General features: G+C 46.3%; 1 protein-coding gene across 2 annotated transcripts in view; it reads left to right on the forward strand.

Moving 5' to 3' along the window:
* AFAP1 (actin filament associated protein 1) overlaps nt 1-17551 on the forward strand; it is a 153057-nt gene that overhangs the window by 71498 nt on the left and 64008 nt on the right. For both annotated transcript variants that reach the window (XM_061191942.1, XM_061191941.1), the window contains exons 5-6: nt 7693-7904; nt 11753-11932. In XM_061191942.1, coding sequence (XP_061047925.1) covers nt 7693-7904; nt 11753-11932 — 392 coding nt within the window. The remainder of the gene's footprint in view (nt 1-7692; nt 7905-11752; nt 11933-17551) is intronic.

Below are 17551 nucleotides of genomic sequence, written 5' to 3' on the forward strand. Positions count from 1 at the left end.
CATTACACAACACCGTGGAAATGTGAACTTCAGGAAATTCTGAACCCAAGGAGGGAGATACAGAAAGGGTTTTGAAAAGTCTAAGGTGTCCACCAAGTACCTTCGGTAATTTCAGATCGTTGTCTTTCTTGTGACTCAGAATTAGTGAAATCTTGTTGCTGTGGGAGCATGCATCAGCCAGTGAAACGTGTTCCCTTTGGTCAGAAGAGAATGACTTTTTGAGGCATGTTTTCATGGGGTCCCTCCCCGCCACCTTGACCAGGGCACATCCCTCTTAGGCTGCATTCATGGTGCCACCAAGAAAGCGTGTCTATAAAATAAATACAGAACAAGCAGGCATCTCATCGTAGCTGTTTGTTTGTTTTTCAATTTATTTTTTATTGAAGTATAGTTGAATTACAGTGTTGTGTTAATTACTGCTATACAGCAAAGTGACTCAGTTATGCATATATATACATCCTTTTTCATATTCTTTTCCATTAGGGTTTATCCCAGGATATTGAACCTAGTTCCCTGTGCTGTACAGTAGGACCTTGTTGTTTATCCGTTCTGTATACACCAGTTTCCATCTACTAATCCCAAAACCCCACTGCAACCCTCCCCCACCCCCCTCCCCCTTGGCAACCACCAGTCTGTTCTCTATGTCCCTGTTTCTGTTTCATAGATAGGTTCATCTGTGTCATATTTTAGATTCTACATGTAAGTGATATCACATGGTATTTGTCTCTCTCTTTCTGACTTCAGTTAGTATGATCCTCTCTAGTTGCATCCATGTTGCTGCAAATGGCATTATTTTTGCCCTTTTTTATGGCTGAGTCGTATTCCATTGTGTATATGAACCACATCTTCTTTATCCATTCATCTGTCGATGGACATTTAGGTTGTTTCCTGTTTCTTTTTTTGTTCCCCATTCATACAGGTTTTACAAGAAGGCTTTGGCCTAAGTTAGGGCTGTCATGACATGATCGTTAGCTGCCTGCTGGCACTCAGAAGTGCCCCTTTGTAGGCAGCCGGCTTTCACAGTCACAGAAAGAAGGGCAGTGGCATTGAACACCTTTTGTAACTACCTCTGGAATTTGTTCTTAGATCTTTGCCTTTGTTTCTGCTCCCGATACTCTGGCAGCAGGCAGCGTGCTTTGTCTCATAATGAGGCAGGTGTGGCATATCTGAGTGTGCTGCCTTAGGGAATCCAGCTTGCCTTTCCTGTAAAACATGCGTAAAATGGGGAGTGAAAGAGTGATCTGCTCGTGCCATGGAGAGGCTTCCGTGTGTTCGCATCTTGTGTCCCGTTCTCCCACCGCCTCCCTCTGCCCACGGAGACGCTCTCCATTGTCGCCGTCTGCATGTCCCCTGAAGTCTCTGCTTCTTGCAGACTTGGAGTTTTCTGATCTCTCTCTCCCCTGGCAGCAAACAAGCAGGGCCATTTCAGCAAAGTGGAATCTAACTTGATCGTTCCAGGAAATCCCCCCGGGATATTGTCTGACCGTGAAGAGGGACACACAGAAGCCAGGCGAGCGGGACCTTAGGCCCTGGAGGGCAGTGGCCTTTCCCGCTCACTCGTGCCTGTTTGCTCTGGAGCAGGCCGACACAGCCTCAGCCCAGCATCGATAGATACTTGAGGCCCTCTTAATGAATTCTGAATGAGAGAAGGGACAGTTCTGACAAGGAGGCTATGAAATACTGGGTTTTGAGATCCAAATATTAAATATTTTAATTTCTCTTTCATTTTAGAACCATTTGGGAAAAATGCATTCAAGTAATTTCTAAGTGTCCACTGTTTCAGAAGATAGTAAATTAATTAGAAAACACAAAAAATGAAACGGCTTGATATAATTCAAAACTTCATTGGATTCCTCTCTTTCTGAAAACAATGAATAAAGGAAAAAAAGTTGCTGATGAGGGTATTTCCCACCGTTGGGAACGTTGGGTCCTAGCCTTCTCCCACCTTCCTTGTCCCTCTCCAACATACTTTCAAGACTAGAAACCGAGAGTAATTTTGTTTGACTTGCGGGACCTTTGGTCATCTTCGGTCCGAGAAGGCCCACGCGACCGGTGTGTCGTGTCCTTAACTGCCGAGGTCAGGCCCCTTTGGTTGAGCTAAGCCCAGAGGGAGGGCCATGGAAGGACTGCTGCCTGGGGAGAGACAGTGGGTCCGCAGTGCCAGCACTTCGCTCAGACGTCTGTGCCTGAGCCTCGGCTGCCGGCCAGGACCCTCCACGTGGGGAGCCGTGGCAGGGGTCTGCGGCCAGGGCAGGCCAAGGTCACGCCGCCTTTGCTTACTCATGGGCTTCTGGCAGCGTTGTCGAGCCTCGAGTCAGGCCCGGTTTACCGGAGAAGCAGAACCGCGTCGTGGGGCAGGGGCGTGTTGTAGACGCGAGACCCTGTGGGGTCATGGGAACCGGGGCAGACGCGTGCCGGGGGGCCGGCCGGCAGCAAGGGGAGCTGCGCGAGGCCCGGGGGCGAGGAAGGATGCTGGGAATCCCCCTGCCTCTCACTCCCCGACGCGGGGCCCCGCGCGAGAGGCCGGACCGCGGCTCCGTGGAGCCGCACGCAGCTGGCCAGGACCAGAGGCGGCCGGGCAGGGGACCCTGCGGGAGCGCCGACGAGGAAGGCCTGCAGCCCAGCACCCGCGAGCGCAAGCTGCAGCGCCTGACACCCTCCCGACCTGCAGCCGCTTCCCGTCGGCCGTCCAGGGTGCTCACAGACTTCTCTTGTGGCCAGTCCTAACCCAGAAGCATCCAGCAAAGGGAATCTGGGGGGATGTGTTCCAGCCTTGCTGAGTTGATACAGGATAAAAGCACCACCATTGCTCCTGGGTCGGTTGGGCATCCACGCACCTCTCTTTACCCACAGTGGATTTGCAAACGAAGACGGGAGCAGAGCCGTGGTTCAGCGTAACACGGTTCAACTATGACTGGTGTGACGGAAACTCCCTGACTCCCCAGAGGGTATGACATCCTCTGTCCACTTTGGGGTGACCTCGTTCTCTTCTGGCCAAGTCACACTCTCGCCTTTGGGAGCCTGCCACTAGAATGTGAATCCAGGGTCCACTGCTGTTAGCACTTCTCTGTTCGATGGTAGGGGACGTGAGAGGGGAAGAAAAGGATTCGATTATACGTACACAGATTGAGCCCTATCAAAATATGAACAGAAACCTTGTAACGGGTTCAGTCCTCATTTCCACAAACGGTCCATGGTCCTAGCTGGTATTTATAACTTCCTGCATGTCCCCTTTGCCTTCAGCAAGCACCCTGGTTGATGGTCCAGTACAGTGGCTCAGCTTTCCTTCCTGAAAGCTCTGGCCTCCAGCAGGACTACCTGTACTGGACAGCTGCAGTGTCCCGCTGACTTGAGTGCTAAGGACATCCCAGGGATCTCCTGGATCTGGACGTGCTCTTCTCCCCATGTGTGGTCACAGCTTCTTGGTGGGCGGGACCAGTCACCCAGTCACTGCAGTGACCACTAGTTTGTCTGTTGTCTCCACTTCTGGGTCAGTGGAGCCATCACTGTGTCCCTTGGAGGGGACATTCTGCCCCTAGAGAGTAAGACCTGTGGCCAGCAGAGCCCAAATTTCCAGGAATGGAAGCAGAATTTTAGTGAGTGGATGTCTAGGGGTAATAGTGAGTGGAGTCACTACCATTTCACCCCTGGGTTCCCAGACCTGTGCTTGGAGATATTCTGGAAGATCCCACCCCCAGCCCCGCAGGTGTGACCAATCAAGCTGGGCCTGAAACGGAATATTCCGAAGGGATTGCACTGGTCTGCTACGTTGGCTGCTTCAGGGCGAGGAGGACAAGGCAAGACCAGTGAACTTCATGAGCACAAACCCACTGCTGTCAACTTCAGTTGCTGTAAAATGAGTTCCTTGGTCAGAAGCAAGGCTTCAAGCCCATGGATGGCGCTTTCTGCAGGAGCATCGTGGACAGCGGGTTTACTTTATCCCCTCCAGTGAGAATAAAGTGCTGCCCCTTCCCTGGTGCACGTGGTCCAGGGATAACCTGTGAGCAGGCGGCTGGCTGCCAGCCCGGGGAACAGCGTCGTGTGCAGGCAGGACACTCAGAAGTGCCGGGGCTCAGATGGACCTTGCCGAGAGGAAGCCCATGTTGCTGAGTGCCATGTGTCACCTCCGCCCCTGACGCCAGCTGCCTGTGCGGGAGTCCCTTCGGACAAGAAATCTGGGCCAAGAAGCTCGCTGATGTCTATATAGTGGGTCGTGTGGTTACCTGGTTGCGATCTTCTGGCAAGGTTGCCCTTTGCTAAGCATTCACCTGATACGCAGGTGCTCACCTTCTGAGCCCATTTGTGGAGGTCTGTTCACAGCCCCTTCCGCAGACCTCCTTGCTGCCAGCCCCTCTCAAGTCTTGACCGTCCAAGCAAGGGCCAGGCATGCTCACGAGCCAGTGTTGAGTGGAGAGGCAGTGCGGGGAGAATAGGGGCACAGGCTTCTGAGCCACTCGGCTTATGCCCCTCGCTTACGTCTTCAGGGCCCGATGGAGCCCAGCGGACGCGCGCCTGCTTCGATGCGATGCCGCGTGCTCCTCGGTGGGTTGGATGACCCGGAGCCCTTGCGGGGCAGCTCAGGTAGATCGTAGCCTGTCGCTCCACGATCAAGCGTTTAGACTCTACTAGGGCGGCGGCGGCGCGCCCAAGGCCATTGCTCAGAATGAAGTGGTTCTCATCAGAGGCCGCCAAAGCTGCGCCCTGAAATCCTGCGGGTCGGCACTGAGCTTCACCTGTGAGAGCCTGCCAGAGGCCTCTGTTTCCAATTTCTAGAGGAGAAGGAGCACCACGAGGTGGAATAGGAGGTTTATTCCAGGGGTTCGACCTCACACGATGGCGGAGATGTTGAAGGTGTTCCCCGAGCACCTGGTCAGAACGGCCGCCGGGAAGGAGAGCTGGAGGACATAAGGACACGCCGTCGGTGATTCTCTGCTCTCCTCCCCAGCTCTGTGTCTTTCTTAGCTTTGCACAGGGCCCTCGTTACCTCCTAACGAAATTCCGACCCCAGCCCTGACACTGGACCCCTTGACATCCTGTTACAGCCCCCAGGAGGAACCCTGGACTCTGTTGGGTGACCGCCCAAGAGACTTGCCACTGAGCGGGTGGTCCTGTGGGCCCAGACTGTTGCTCCCGACTGCTTGGTTTGCTGCTAAGTTGGCTGACGTTCTTCTAACACGATTCCATCCGTCCTGCTCTCTCAGAAGAAGGCGGGCCATGAACTTACTGTCTTTTCCAGCCGTGGATCTCAACCCCTGGGCAGCCAGGGGCACGGTCTACTTTTTCAGTTCAGAATCAGGTTTTGGCTTCATCCTTCATCAGGATGTGGTCTTGGATGAGTCACCTGATCTCTCAGCGTCCTCGTTCCTTTCCTCTGAGATAAGGATACTGCTCTGTGCCCGCCTCTGGGCGGCTAAGAGGACCAACAAGGCAGGGGTTGTAAGTGCAGAGCTGGCTTCCTCTTTTCGCAGCCTTAGCCCGCAGCGTACAGGTACAAGTATAAAAAATACTGCCTGACACATAGTGAGCGCTCAATAAATATTTGTTGCATGAATGAAATGAAATTTTCCCATTTCTGACTGATTTAGTCATTAATTCTTTTGTTCATTTGTTCATTCAATGTTTACTGAATTTGATGTTCTAGAAGGTGAGCTAAGCACTGAGGGGTTCATGGTCCCCCAAGCTGTTGTGAGCATCACCTTTCTGGGATAAAGTAGGACTCGGTCCACCGACCGTCTGAAATCTCTCAGCGAACCTTGGGCCGTGGAGCAGCACATGGTCTTTCAGAGTTTCATACTTCCTTCCCCGTGTACTACGTGCCCGCTGTGCTAAACTTAAAAAAACTTGTATTATAAAATATATTTATCAAAAAGTGCAGAAAATATGGCTTGCCAGAGTTACCTCTTCGTTCATCCTAGTCTCTTGCTTAAAATCTTTCCTTGACTACTTTATCAGGATTTCAAAGTCAACCTTAACTGCCAGTCTTTCTGTTCCCCCCCTTAGTAAATAATTCTTTGTGGGGAAATTAACATTAAGCAGGCGTGACCACAGAGTACAAATCAGTCCAGTCTCCAGTGAGTTCTGCTCTGTGCAAGGTCTGCCTTTTCTGCCCCTTCTCCCGTCGTGTGAAACCGGTTGCTTCATCCGTGGTTTCTCCTTATCTGTCGCTCATTCCTCGTTTAGGTGTTCATTCCTCACGTGTGTTATGAAAGCAAATGTATTCCAGATGTGTCCGGGGGTTGAGGGGAATGCAGAGATGAATCAGACACGGCCTCCAGGACCTTATGATCCAGCAGGGCTGAAATGAATAAGATCACTCACAGTCACTAGTATTTATTCATCACTTTGAAGATGCCAGCCATCCTTCTGAGGGCTTTGCATTGAATTTCAGTCGATCTAGCTGTTCTCCCTTCTACAAATAATTTGTTACTTGCCCTGTGCCAGGTAGTTTGTTAAGTGCTGGGACAATCACGTCCAACAGGGTGGTCTCCCTTCCTGCAGGGGACTTACAGCCTGATGTGGGACAGGCAGACAAACAGAGGTGACAATACAGTGAGATAAGTTTTGTGTTGGGTAGTGTGGAAGCAGAGGGGAGGGGCATTTCACCTGGTGTCTTAGCTCAGGCTGCCGTAACAAAATAGCGTAGACTGGGTGGTAAAACAGTAGGCATTTATTTTCTCAGAGTTCTAGAGGCTGGAAGTCCACGATCAGGGCGCTGGCATGGTCAGCTTGTGGTGAGGGCTCTCTTCCTGGCTTATGTACACCCGCCTTCTCCCCATGTCCTCACACGGCGGGGAGAGAGCGCGGGATCTCCCTCTTTCTTTTCTTCTAAGTGGATTACGACCTCATTTAACTGTAATTACCTCCTAAAAGTCCTGTCGCCAAATACAGTCACATTGGGGTTTGAGCTTCAACACGTGAATTTGGGGGGCACCCAATTCAGTCTATAGCAGTCAGCAGTGCTGGTGATCCAAGGAGGGCTTCAGGGAGGAGGTGCTGTAAGTTAAATCCTGAGTGATGAGAGCACGCGTCCAGGCAAAGGCAGGAGACTGAGTGGGCTGAGTGCGAAGCCTGGGTGAGAGCAGCGTGTGAGACCCCGAGGTAAGGGAAAGTGGGATCTAGCTGGGAGACTACAGACAACCCGGTATTTAAGTGTTGGTGCATGGCAGAGCCAGAAGGAGGTATGAACCTTTCTGAAAATCCCACGGATGACCTGAAGGAGAGGGGTGGCCTTGGGTTGGATCTCGAACCTTAGGAAGGGTTTGTGCGTGTGGCGATGCCAGGAAGGAAGAGGGCATTGCAGACTTGAAAGGACTTTAACATAAAGGTGTGGGTGGGAGTTTTCTTTGGCGAAACTCTCTGCGAGATGGGGGTCATGGTGCCCGGCAAGAACGCAGCAAGGATTCGACAACGTAGGGTCTGCAGGTGCTGGGCCCGTATAGAACAGTCCAGAAGTGGTTTTTATAAATACAGCATTCTTAGTCACTTCAGTTGAAAACTCTTCGTTGAGTTTCTGCTGCCCAAGCCTTAGTTATTTTTTCCCTGTTTTTGCTAACTAACGTTTCCCCAGTTACCCGAAGGCAGAAGCCTCTTTCTTGTTTATGAATATAATAATGTGCCCTGGAGCCCGTAGGTGGTCCTCAAGATAAGGCTTTTGTAACCAGGTTTTTTACTTTTATTTCTTACTTTTGACAGATTATGACTCAGATGCAATGAGTAGCTCTTACGAATCATACGATGAAGAGGAGGAGGATGGAAAGGGGAAGAAAACGCGGCACCAGTGGCCCTCGGAGGAGGCCTCCATGGACCTGGTAAAAGATGCCAAGATCTGTGCCTTCCTGCTGCGGAAGAAACGCTTCGGGCAGTGGACCAAGTTACTCTGCGTCATCAAAGACACCAAACTACTGGTAAAGCCTTGCGACTTGGTTGCTCTTGTGTAGAGTCGGTAAGATGTGGTCGGCCGTCCAACTGGGTGGAATGTATACCCAGGCGGGTGGCGGTAACATCGGCGGGAGGGAGAGGGAGCAGCGGTCAAGGGCGGGCCCGTGATGGGCCGTCAGCGAGCCCTGGCCGAGGCTGCCATGGCTTTAACGCTGTTGGTTTCGCCAGCCCCCCTAAAGCAACCAGCGGGCAAAACCATCCCCATCTCGGGCCAGCGTCTGCGGTTCATGTCAGTGGAAATGCACGCTGCTTTAACTTGCCAGAGGTCGCAGGATGGATTTTCTCATTTGTAGTGAGTCAGTGAATTCCTCAAAGCCAGGTCATCGAAGTGGGCCGGGTAGGCCAGGCGAGGTCTGGGGGAGAGTGCCCAGGAAAGGAAATTCTTTTGGAAAGCTAAAGGCTGACTCTTTTTTTTCTTTTCTTGTAACTCAGAGAGGCAGAATAGAAAGATAGAGTAAGTAACAGAGGAACGGAGACAGGAGGACACAGACCCTTTGCTGTAGGCGTTAGTCCACCAGGGAACCTAGTAAGGAAGCAAGAGCCTTTGAGACGCACCGTCTGTCCCTCCTCCTTCCTCCCCAGCTTTAGAAACCATGGCTGGTTTTTGGCATTGTGAGTGTTGAGTGTGTTATTGTATTTTGTTTTCCTTTCAAATTAACCTTGGGGGAAAAAATCACTCAAGAGTATATCATTAAAACAGAACACATGAGAATGTATGATTCTGTAGCTCACTTTTTCAGTGGAGCAGATAACCCCCTTTTTAAAGAATAGTCTCACCTGTGAATCATGGGAATCTGATTTACTAGATTCTTAGGACACTGTATGTTTTTTAATTAATGGTGTTGTTAAAAAAAAAATTTTTTTTTTAAACAATGCGAGTACATGTTTTTCCCACATGTGTGGCCTGAATTTCTCCCAAATTTAGAATATGCCAAAAGTGATGATGCCATGGGGGAATTTTAAAGTAAAGAACAACAAAAAAAAAGAAGATGAAAAAGATTAATATGGTCCGTATTTACAATCTGACATAATGGCCGCAAGAAGTGGATATATTATGTAAACATTTTAAAACTACACAGTCGACTCTCACGTAAAACGCGCTGTGGGAAGCTTGTGGTAGAGGGTAGGGTCAGCGGTCATCGGACCCTCTGCCCCGGCCCCGGCTCCACCCACCCCCGCTCTTGTCTCCTCCCTCCCTCCCTCCTCATCTTCTGTTTCTTGCATCACCTACCCGGTTTCCCATCTTCCAAACCGGGATGATAATGCCTACCATTTAGAGGAGTCGTAAATATTTAAGAAGAGGTTAATGGAAAACCATGTGGAAGCACCGTCTTTGATGAAATGCAGAATCAAAATTTCATTACGAAGCATTTTTTCGTTCAAAAATGACCTATGATCCAACGGCCCAAATGACCCCTGTTGATGGTGAAAAGAAAGAATTGACAGAACAGAAAGCTATGAACAGAAAACAAAACACCAGCCTCTTCCCCTAAGTGCTCCCGGCCTGTCTTCGCACAGGCACCACCATGACCAGCTGTTTTGAGTAGCCTTCCAGAACCTGTTCGTTTCTATGCCCAGGCAGCTCTCCGGTGGACACTATCGTGTGCCCAGACCCCTTCGGTTCCCTCACTTGCGCGGAGGGCTGCCGGCAGCCAGCTGCCCAAGGTCACGTCCCTTCCCAGGGGGTCTGCATCCCCTGTGATGCCTGAGTGTGAATGCCCCGCCTCGTGGGACCAGCCTGCAGGCGCGGTCCAGCTCCAGAGCTCCCGTGGGGTTCGTCAGGGCTGTGTATTTGAACTGCACTGAAGCTTACCTTCTTCCTCTGCCCAGTCCTCCTTCTCCTCCTACAGGTATAGCTCTTAAATAAATGCCCCTTAATAAATATCCCGTGTGCTGCTCTGTTTTAGAGTCATCTTCCCTGGGAATCCAACCTGCAGGGAGCTCCAGATGTTACTATATGGTATTACTGATAACATATCCATTTTGAAGTGTTTAACTTAAGGAAAAATATAAGCTATAAAATTTCCTGGGACTTCCCTGGTGGTGCAGTGGTTAAGAATCTGCCTGCCAATGCAGGAGACATGGGTTCGAGCCCTGGTCCAGGAGGATCCCACATGCCGCGGAGCAACTAAGCCCGTGCGCCGCAACTACTGAGCTTGCGCTCTAGAGCCTGCGAGCCACAACTACTGAAGCCCAAGCACCACAACTACTGAAGCCCGCGAGCCTAGAGCCCGTGCGCCACAACAAGAGAAGCCACCGCAATGAGAAGCCTGCGCACCACAACGAAGAGTAGCCCCCACTCGCCACAGCTAGAGAAAGCCCGTGTGCAGCAACGAAGACCCAACACAGCCAAAAATAAATAAATGAATTCATTAATTAAAAAAAAAATTTCCTTTCCAATTCCTTCTACTGTTAGTTTCCTTTTCACTTTTTTTTTTGCACATACTGAGAATGTGAAAAGTCTGGTAAATGGTAAACATTCATAGCAACCTGAGATTAGTTGTTTTTGGTGTATTTTTTTTCTTCCTTTTTAGGCAGGGTGGCCATCAGTTTTACTTCTTAAAAAAGTGGGTATCTTCCATACCCGTGCCATTTAGGAGCCAAGGTCTTAGAACTGTAAAACAGGAAAGGGCTCTAGAAATCATTTCTGAAAAGAAGTATCTGTTCATTCATTCCTTCATCAGTAGATGGATTAGGGTCCTGGGTGCAGGCTCTGCACTCACACAGTTTGGGGCTAGAGCCCTGGCTCTACCACTGTTCAGGATACCTGATTTTGGACTAGTTTCCCGACCACCTGAACCTCAATTTCCTAATCTGCAAAATGGACAAACGTGATGATTAAATGAGATGTATGAAATGCCTCATATAAGGTAGACAATATTTGGTAGCCACTGTTATTGTTGCTAATTATTTAATAATAATGTAATTCAATACAATAATAATAAAAACAACAATAAATCACTTCACAAAAAAAGAAGCAGGCTTAGAAAGCTTAAACAACTTGTGGGAACCCAGATTAAATTAGTAACAGAGCTGGGACCCAGATACCTGAACTCTTAGACCATGTATTGCCATTACGGAGTGTGCTTTTGGTCCCCAGTAATGCAGTGAACCCAAGGCAGGAGGGGAAGCCTTTGGGCAAAGATCTGGTTTGAGAGGTCTAGATCAAGCGAGAGTGATGGGAACTCAGTGTCAGTGTCACCACAGCACTGAAAGCTCTAGGGCGAATGTCAGTGATGCAAACAGAGCAACATGCCTTTTGGACCCTCTACTCAACCAGAAAGCAAGCTTTGCAGACATTTTTGTCCGTCATATGTTGATATGTATACTCTTCATAAAATCATTCACCTGTCTTTCAGAAGGAGGATAGGGATGGGATAGGAGGACACCAAACAACATAGGTTGTAGGGTAGAGTACCCAAGGTCCTGTCTGCCCACATTAGGGCGGCAGCGCCATTTCAGCAAATCTAATATATTCGTGTCGCTTAACGGGGACGCTCCACTAGAACATAAGCTCCGTCAGAGCAGGGACTTTGTTTCCCACCAAGTCATCTCCTGGGTGCTTGGTAAATTCTGCTGAATTAATGAGCAGATGTTTCTGCACGCACGGAGGTGAGGTGTCGGTGTGGAGCGGTGCTCTGTATGTGAGCCCCGGTGTCTGCAGATCGCTCTTGCAGTCTCTGAGTGTCTCCACCCTTCAGTCTGACCTCCAGGTGCTTCGCCAGTACTCCCGTTTTCATTGTGCCGGAGTTTTATCAGCGTTTCTGCTTGGACTTCCTTACAGCCTAACTTTGACTTCTCCTGTCCAATGCAGTGCTACAAAAGCTCCAAGGACCAGCAACCCCAGATGGAACTGCCGCTCCAAGGCTGCAACATTACATACATCCCAAAAGACAGCAAAAAGAAGAAGCACGAATTGAAAATTACTCAGCAGGGCACAGACCCCCTTGTTCTCGCTGTCCAGAGTAAGGAGCAAGCCGAGCAGTGGCTGAAGGTAACTTGTTGCTTTTGTTTCTGAGGCATTTTCTTTTCCAAACCTCTTTCTGAGATCTGTTTTATTTAACTTGTATTTTTTTCCAAGTGTAGGCAAACAGTGGATTAACCTGAATAGTTTTGTCTTTGATAGTGGAATATTCTGATTACTTTGAGGTTAATCACTTTAAATTTTGTCTTCAAAAGGCAATATACCCCCTGTTTACAGGCTGCTTCTAGAGCTTTCTATCTTTTTTTTTTAACATCTTTATTGGAATATAATTGCTTTACATTGTTGTGTTAGTTGCTGCTGTATAACAAAGTGAGTCAGCTGTATGTATACATATACCCCCATATCCCCTCCCTCTTGTGTCTCCCTCCCACCCTCCCTATCCCACCCCGCTAGATGGTCACACAGCACCGAGCTGATCTCCCTGTGCTATGAGGCTGCTTCCCACTAGCTATCTATTTTACATTTGGTAGTGGATATATGTCCGTGCCACTCTCTCACTTCGTCTCAGCTTACCCTTCCTCCTCCCTGTGTCCTCAAGTCCATTCTCTACGTCTGCGTCTATATTCCTGTCCTGCCCCTAGGTTCTTCAGAACCTTTTTTTTTTTTTAGATTCCATATATATGTGTTAGCATACGGTATTTGTTTTTCTCTTTCTGACTTACTCTGTATGACAGACTCTAGGTCCATCCACCTCACTACAAATAAATCAATTTCGTTTCTTTTTCTGGCTGAGTAATATTCCATTGTATATTTGTGCCACATCTTCTTTATGCATTCATCTGTTGATGGACACTTAGGTTGCTTCCATGTCCTGGATATTGTAAATAGTGCTGCAATGAACATTGTGGTACATGACTTTTTAAATTATGGTTTTCTCACGGTATATGCCCAGTAGTGGGATTGCTGGGTCATATGGTAGTTCTATTTTTAGTTTTTTAAGGAACCTCCATACTGTTCTCCATAGTGGCTGTATCAATTTACATTCCCAGTGCGAGAGGGTTCCCTTTTCTCCACACCCTCTCCAGCATTTATTGTTTGTAGATTTTTTGATGGTGGCCATTCTGGCCAGTGTGAGGTGATACCTCATTGTAGTTTTGATTTGCATTTCTCTAATGATTAGTGATGTTGAGCATCCTTTCATGTGTTTGTTGGCAATCTGTATATCTCCTTTGGAGAAATGTCTACAAAGCTACAGTAATCAAGACAGTATGGTACTGGCACAAAAACAGAAATATAGATCAATGGAACAGGATAGAAAGCCCAGAGATAAACCCACACACACATATGGTCACCTTATCTTTGATAAAGGAGGCAAGAATATACAATAGAGAAAAGACAGCCTCTTCAATAAGTGGTGCTGGGAAAACTGGACAGCTACATGTAAAAGAATGAAGTTAGAACACTCCCTAACACCATACACAAAAATAAACTCAAAATGGATTAAAGGCCTAAATGTAAGGCCAGACACTATAAAACTCTTAGAGGAAAACACCGACAGAACATTCTATGACATAAATCACAGCAAGATCCTTTTTGATCCACCTCCTAGAGAAATGGAAATAAAACCAAAAATAAACAAATGAGACCTAATGAAACTTAAAAGCTTTTGCACAGCAAAGGAAACCATAACCAAGATGAAAAGACAACTCTCAGAATGGGAGAAAGTATTTGCAAACGAGGCAGCTGACAAAGGATTAATCTCCAAAGTATACAAGCAGCTCAATATCAAAAAAACAAACAACCCAATCCAAAAATGGGCAGAAGACCTAAATAGACATTTCTCCAAGGAGGATAGAGCTTTCTCTTTTACTTTGACTTTCTGGTTTCACTTTATTGTGTCTGGATGTCAATTCTTTTTTATTTATTCTGCTTGGCATTCTCTGGGATTTTTAAATCTGTGGATTGGTATTTTTCTGTTTTAGAAAAAATTTTCAGCCATTTCCCTTAAAATATAACTTTGCCTCATTTCCTCCTCTCCCCCAACTAATTTAAATATATGTTAGACTTTTTCACTATATTCCACTTTTGTCTTCTCTTTGTGTTTTACTATCCTTTTTTTCCCTTTAGTCTGGTTAATTTTTTCTTGTTACTTTCCAGCTCACTATGTCTCTCTTTAGCTGTATCTAATCTGCTGTTAAGTTTGTTCCCATTCACTGGATTCTTAATTTTGGTTATGGTAGTTTCCAGTTCTTGAATTTCTAGTTGTTTCTTTTTAGGAATGTTTGTTTGGCTTTTCTCTCCAATAACAAGCACATAACAGACATAATTGTTTTGACAGTGGTTTTGGTTGAGTTTGGACCTGGTTCTGTTACCTGTTGTGCCTTTTCTTGTTCATGTCATTTTGTCTTCTTGCATGCCAGGTTATCTAATGATCATGCTGGGCATTATATTTGGAAAAAAATTATTATAATTATTTTTAATAACAGCTTATTGAAGTATAATTCACATATCATGCAATTCATCCTTTTAACATATGATTCAGTGGTTTTTAGTATATTCACAGAGTTGTGCAACTATCACCATAATCTAATTTCAGAACATTTTCATGAACCCAAAGAGAAAAGCTGTCCTCACTATGCTAGCAGTCATTTCCCCCACCCCCAGCCCCAGACAACCACTCATCTGCTTTCTGTCCCTATAGATTTGCCAACGCACTCATACAACCTGTGTCCTTTTGTGACTGTCTTCTTTTACTTAGCGTAATGTTCTCAAGGTTCATCCATGTTGTATATGTATTAATATCTTATTCCTTTTTATTGCTTTTTGTGTCATTTCTAAGAAACCATTGTTTAATCCTAGGCCTTAAGATTTACACCTATATTTTCTTGTAATGGCTTTATAGTGTTAGCTCATAAATTTAGTCTGTGATCCATTTTGATGTAGTCTTTGCTTGTAGTGTGAGGTAGGGGTCCAATTTCATTCTTTTTCTTGTGGGTATCTAGTTGTCCCTATAGAAATAATTTGATTCTCAGCACAGTGCTTTTTTCTATCCAAGAGCATTTGCCTGTGCCACATGCTTGAGGGGGCAGTAGGTCACCAAAATCAGTTTAATTTAATTTCAGAGCTTGAGATTTTCAGAGCCATCCAGGTGACTTGAAGTCAGCCTGCAGTCCATTCAAGGGCAGTCTTATTTTTATTTCAGTCTTATTCCAGCTTCTAATCTTGGGGCCCTAATATGAAGTGTGAGGGTTTTGCCAGGGGCCTCATCCTTGGCGAGCCCTGGACTCCAGCTTTCGGGCCTTATTCCGCCAGAGCTGTCAGAGTGCTACCTGGCTTCTTGGCTACCTCCTCTGGTGGGTATCAAAGGCAGTCCCGGCTGCTGGGCTACTTCTCCGGATTTCCATCTACTTCTGGATCATGGCCAGGTAATTCCACACTGTGATAATAGCTCTTTCTTGCTCTTGGGAAGATGCTGTGTATGTTTCATCTTGCTTTCCTCATTGTCTTTATCAGGAGAATTGGTCCAAACCTTCTGGTCCATCATTGCCTGCTAGTACTTGCTTTGAAAACCCGGTTGGGAGCGGGTGGGAAAGCCTGATGAGACATTTTATAACAATGGTTCTTGTAACATGCCAGCATCCTTTCAACCTCGAGCCTCACTTCCCTCTCATCTCCCAGGAAAGTATAAGGGTCAGACTCTGTGAGGACAGCAATGATCGTTTCTGTTGGGGCAGAACACATAGATGTGGCTTTTCTCATCTCTGTAATTTGGGAGGTGGAGCAGAGCATTTTTTATTTTAATGGGAGTCCTGTGATCAGGAGTTTCTGCTGCTGACCTTGCTTAGCCTTCCAGACACAGAATCTTAGTACGTTACATGTCAACCACTGGTGTTACCAAAGTACTTTTCCATCATTATTATCTCTTAATCCTCAAAACGGCTGCCTGAAAAAGGTGTTACTATTGGCCATTTCATTTTACAGGTGAGATACCAAGTCCCAGGTAGACGGGATGTCACAGTGATCAACCAGTTGATGGAGCCAGGAGTTGACCTCTGAAGTTCCTGGCTTCATTTTCATTTTCATTCTGCCGGGCCATCTTGACAATTTGCCATTTTCTCTTTTTATTCCTCACTTCTAGGTTCTTAGCACCATTCCTTCAGTAAGGAGGGAAAGAATGAGGAAATAAACGAGGAGCCTTATGTATGATTCTGTTTTCTTCACCTGGTCCCACTCTTGGTTACCTGTATCTGGCCTTCTGCATTTTTGTGTTTACCTGTTCCCTAGTGGAGAACCCAAGAAAGGACACTCTGAAACCTAAGCTTTCTTCTCTTTTCCATCTGTTCTCACAGTTTGTTGAGTATTTTATGCATACTAAAGAGTAGCTCCCTTGTTAATGGTATTGGTCTAACATGAAGTCATCTAGCGTTCACTGGGTTTTACTGTTTCGTTGGGAAATAGCAATGAGCTGACAGTGCAGCTCACAAATAGACAAAGACAAAACTTTTTCAAGATGTCAGGTGCTGATGGAGTGAAATAGTCTTACACCTTATTTCAACAGATGTGAGATACAGATCACAGGCACTCAGCTAATTATAGAATGATGACTCTGTCAATGGGAGCTTAACTGCAAAAACTTTTCGGCATTTGCTGATATTGCTTTAAAAAGAAGTAAATACATGGTAAATTATCTTTTTCTAAGGGGTTTAAATTGATTAATTACTCCACTTAATGTTTACGCTTTACTTCCATTGCATATTGTAATACAAGAACCTAAGAAGTCTTGATTAGAAATGGAAGCCTGATGACAAAACTAGTTTCAATCAATCAGTTACAGAATTTTAATTTTTTAAAATCAGCAGAGACCTGAGATGTTTTAGTTTAGTTTCATTCAGATATTGTCGTTAGATTGGCTGCCTTATCAGAATCAACTGGAAATTTAAAAAAAACAAACCAAAAAACAAAAAAACAGATCCCTAATGATTAGATTCATTTGGGACCTAAGAATCTTTTTTCTTTTTCCTTTACATATTTTACCCTTTTTAAGATCCAAAAAGCCACAGATGTAATTGAAACATGCCTGCCCTATTAATTCTCTCTCCCTCGATTGTGTCTTTTTTTTCTTTTTGAACCATTTGTAAGGGCTTTATCATTAGTAAAGATGTTAATCATTAAAAATAAAAATTCTCTCCCTCTTCCAAGGTCACTTGTATCTTGAATTTGGTCTTTATTATTATCTAGGTATACTTTAGAAATACTTCTTACTTACAATGTCTGTACTCATAAACAAGAAATGATATTATTCTTCATGTTTAAAATTTCCGTGTAAATGGCTTCAAACTGCACGTGTTCTACAGCCTGCTTTTTTCACTCACTCATTTGCTTGCACGCTCTCACTGTCACAGGCAGTGTTCAGTGAGCATTCTTGTGCGGGTCACCTGGTCTCGGTGTCCTGGTTTCTCTAGGATGGAGACCGTATATTGGAATTGCTGGTGTGGATATGTGCACATCTTCAGCATTACTAGAGCCTCACAAATTGTTCTCCAGGGTTGTTTGTACAGTTGTCCTTCTACCAGCAATGTGTGAGAGCAGTCACTTTGTATGTCTCCTTTGAGTTTCTTTGTACCTATGCAGCAAATAGAAATGCAAGTTTCAGTACCCCTCCCCCCACCCTCATAAAAAGGGTGCAGA

The sequence above is a fragment of the Eubalaena glacialis genome, chromosome 5, assembly GCF_028564815.1.
Source record: "Eubalaena glacialis isolate mEubGla1 chromosome 5, mEubGla1.1.hap2.+ XY, whole genome shotgun sequence".
Lineage (NCBI taxonomy): Eukaryota > Metazoa > Chordata > Mammalia > Artiodactyla > Balaenidae > Eubalaena > Eubalaena glacialis.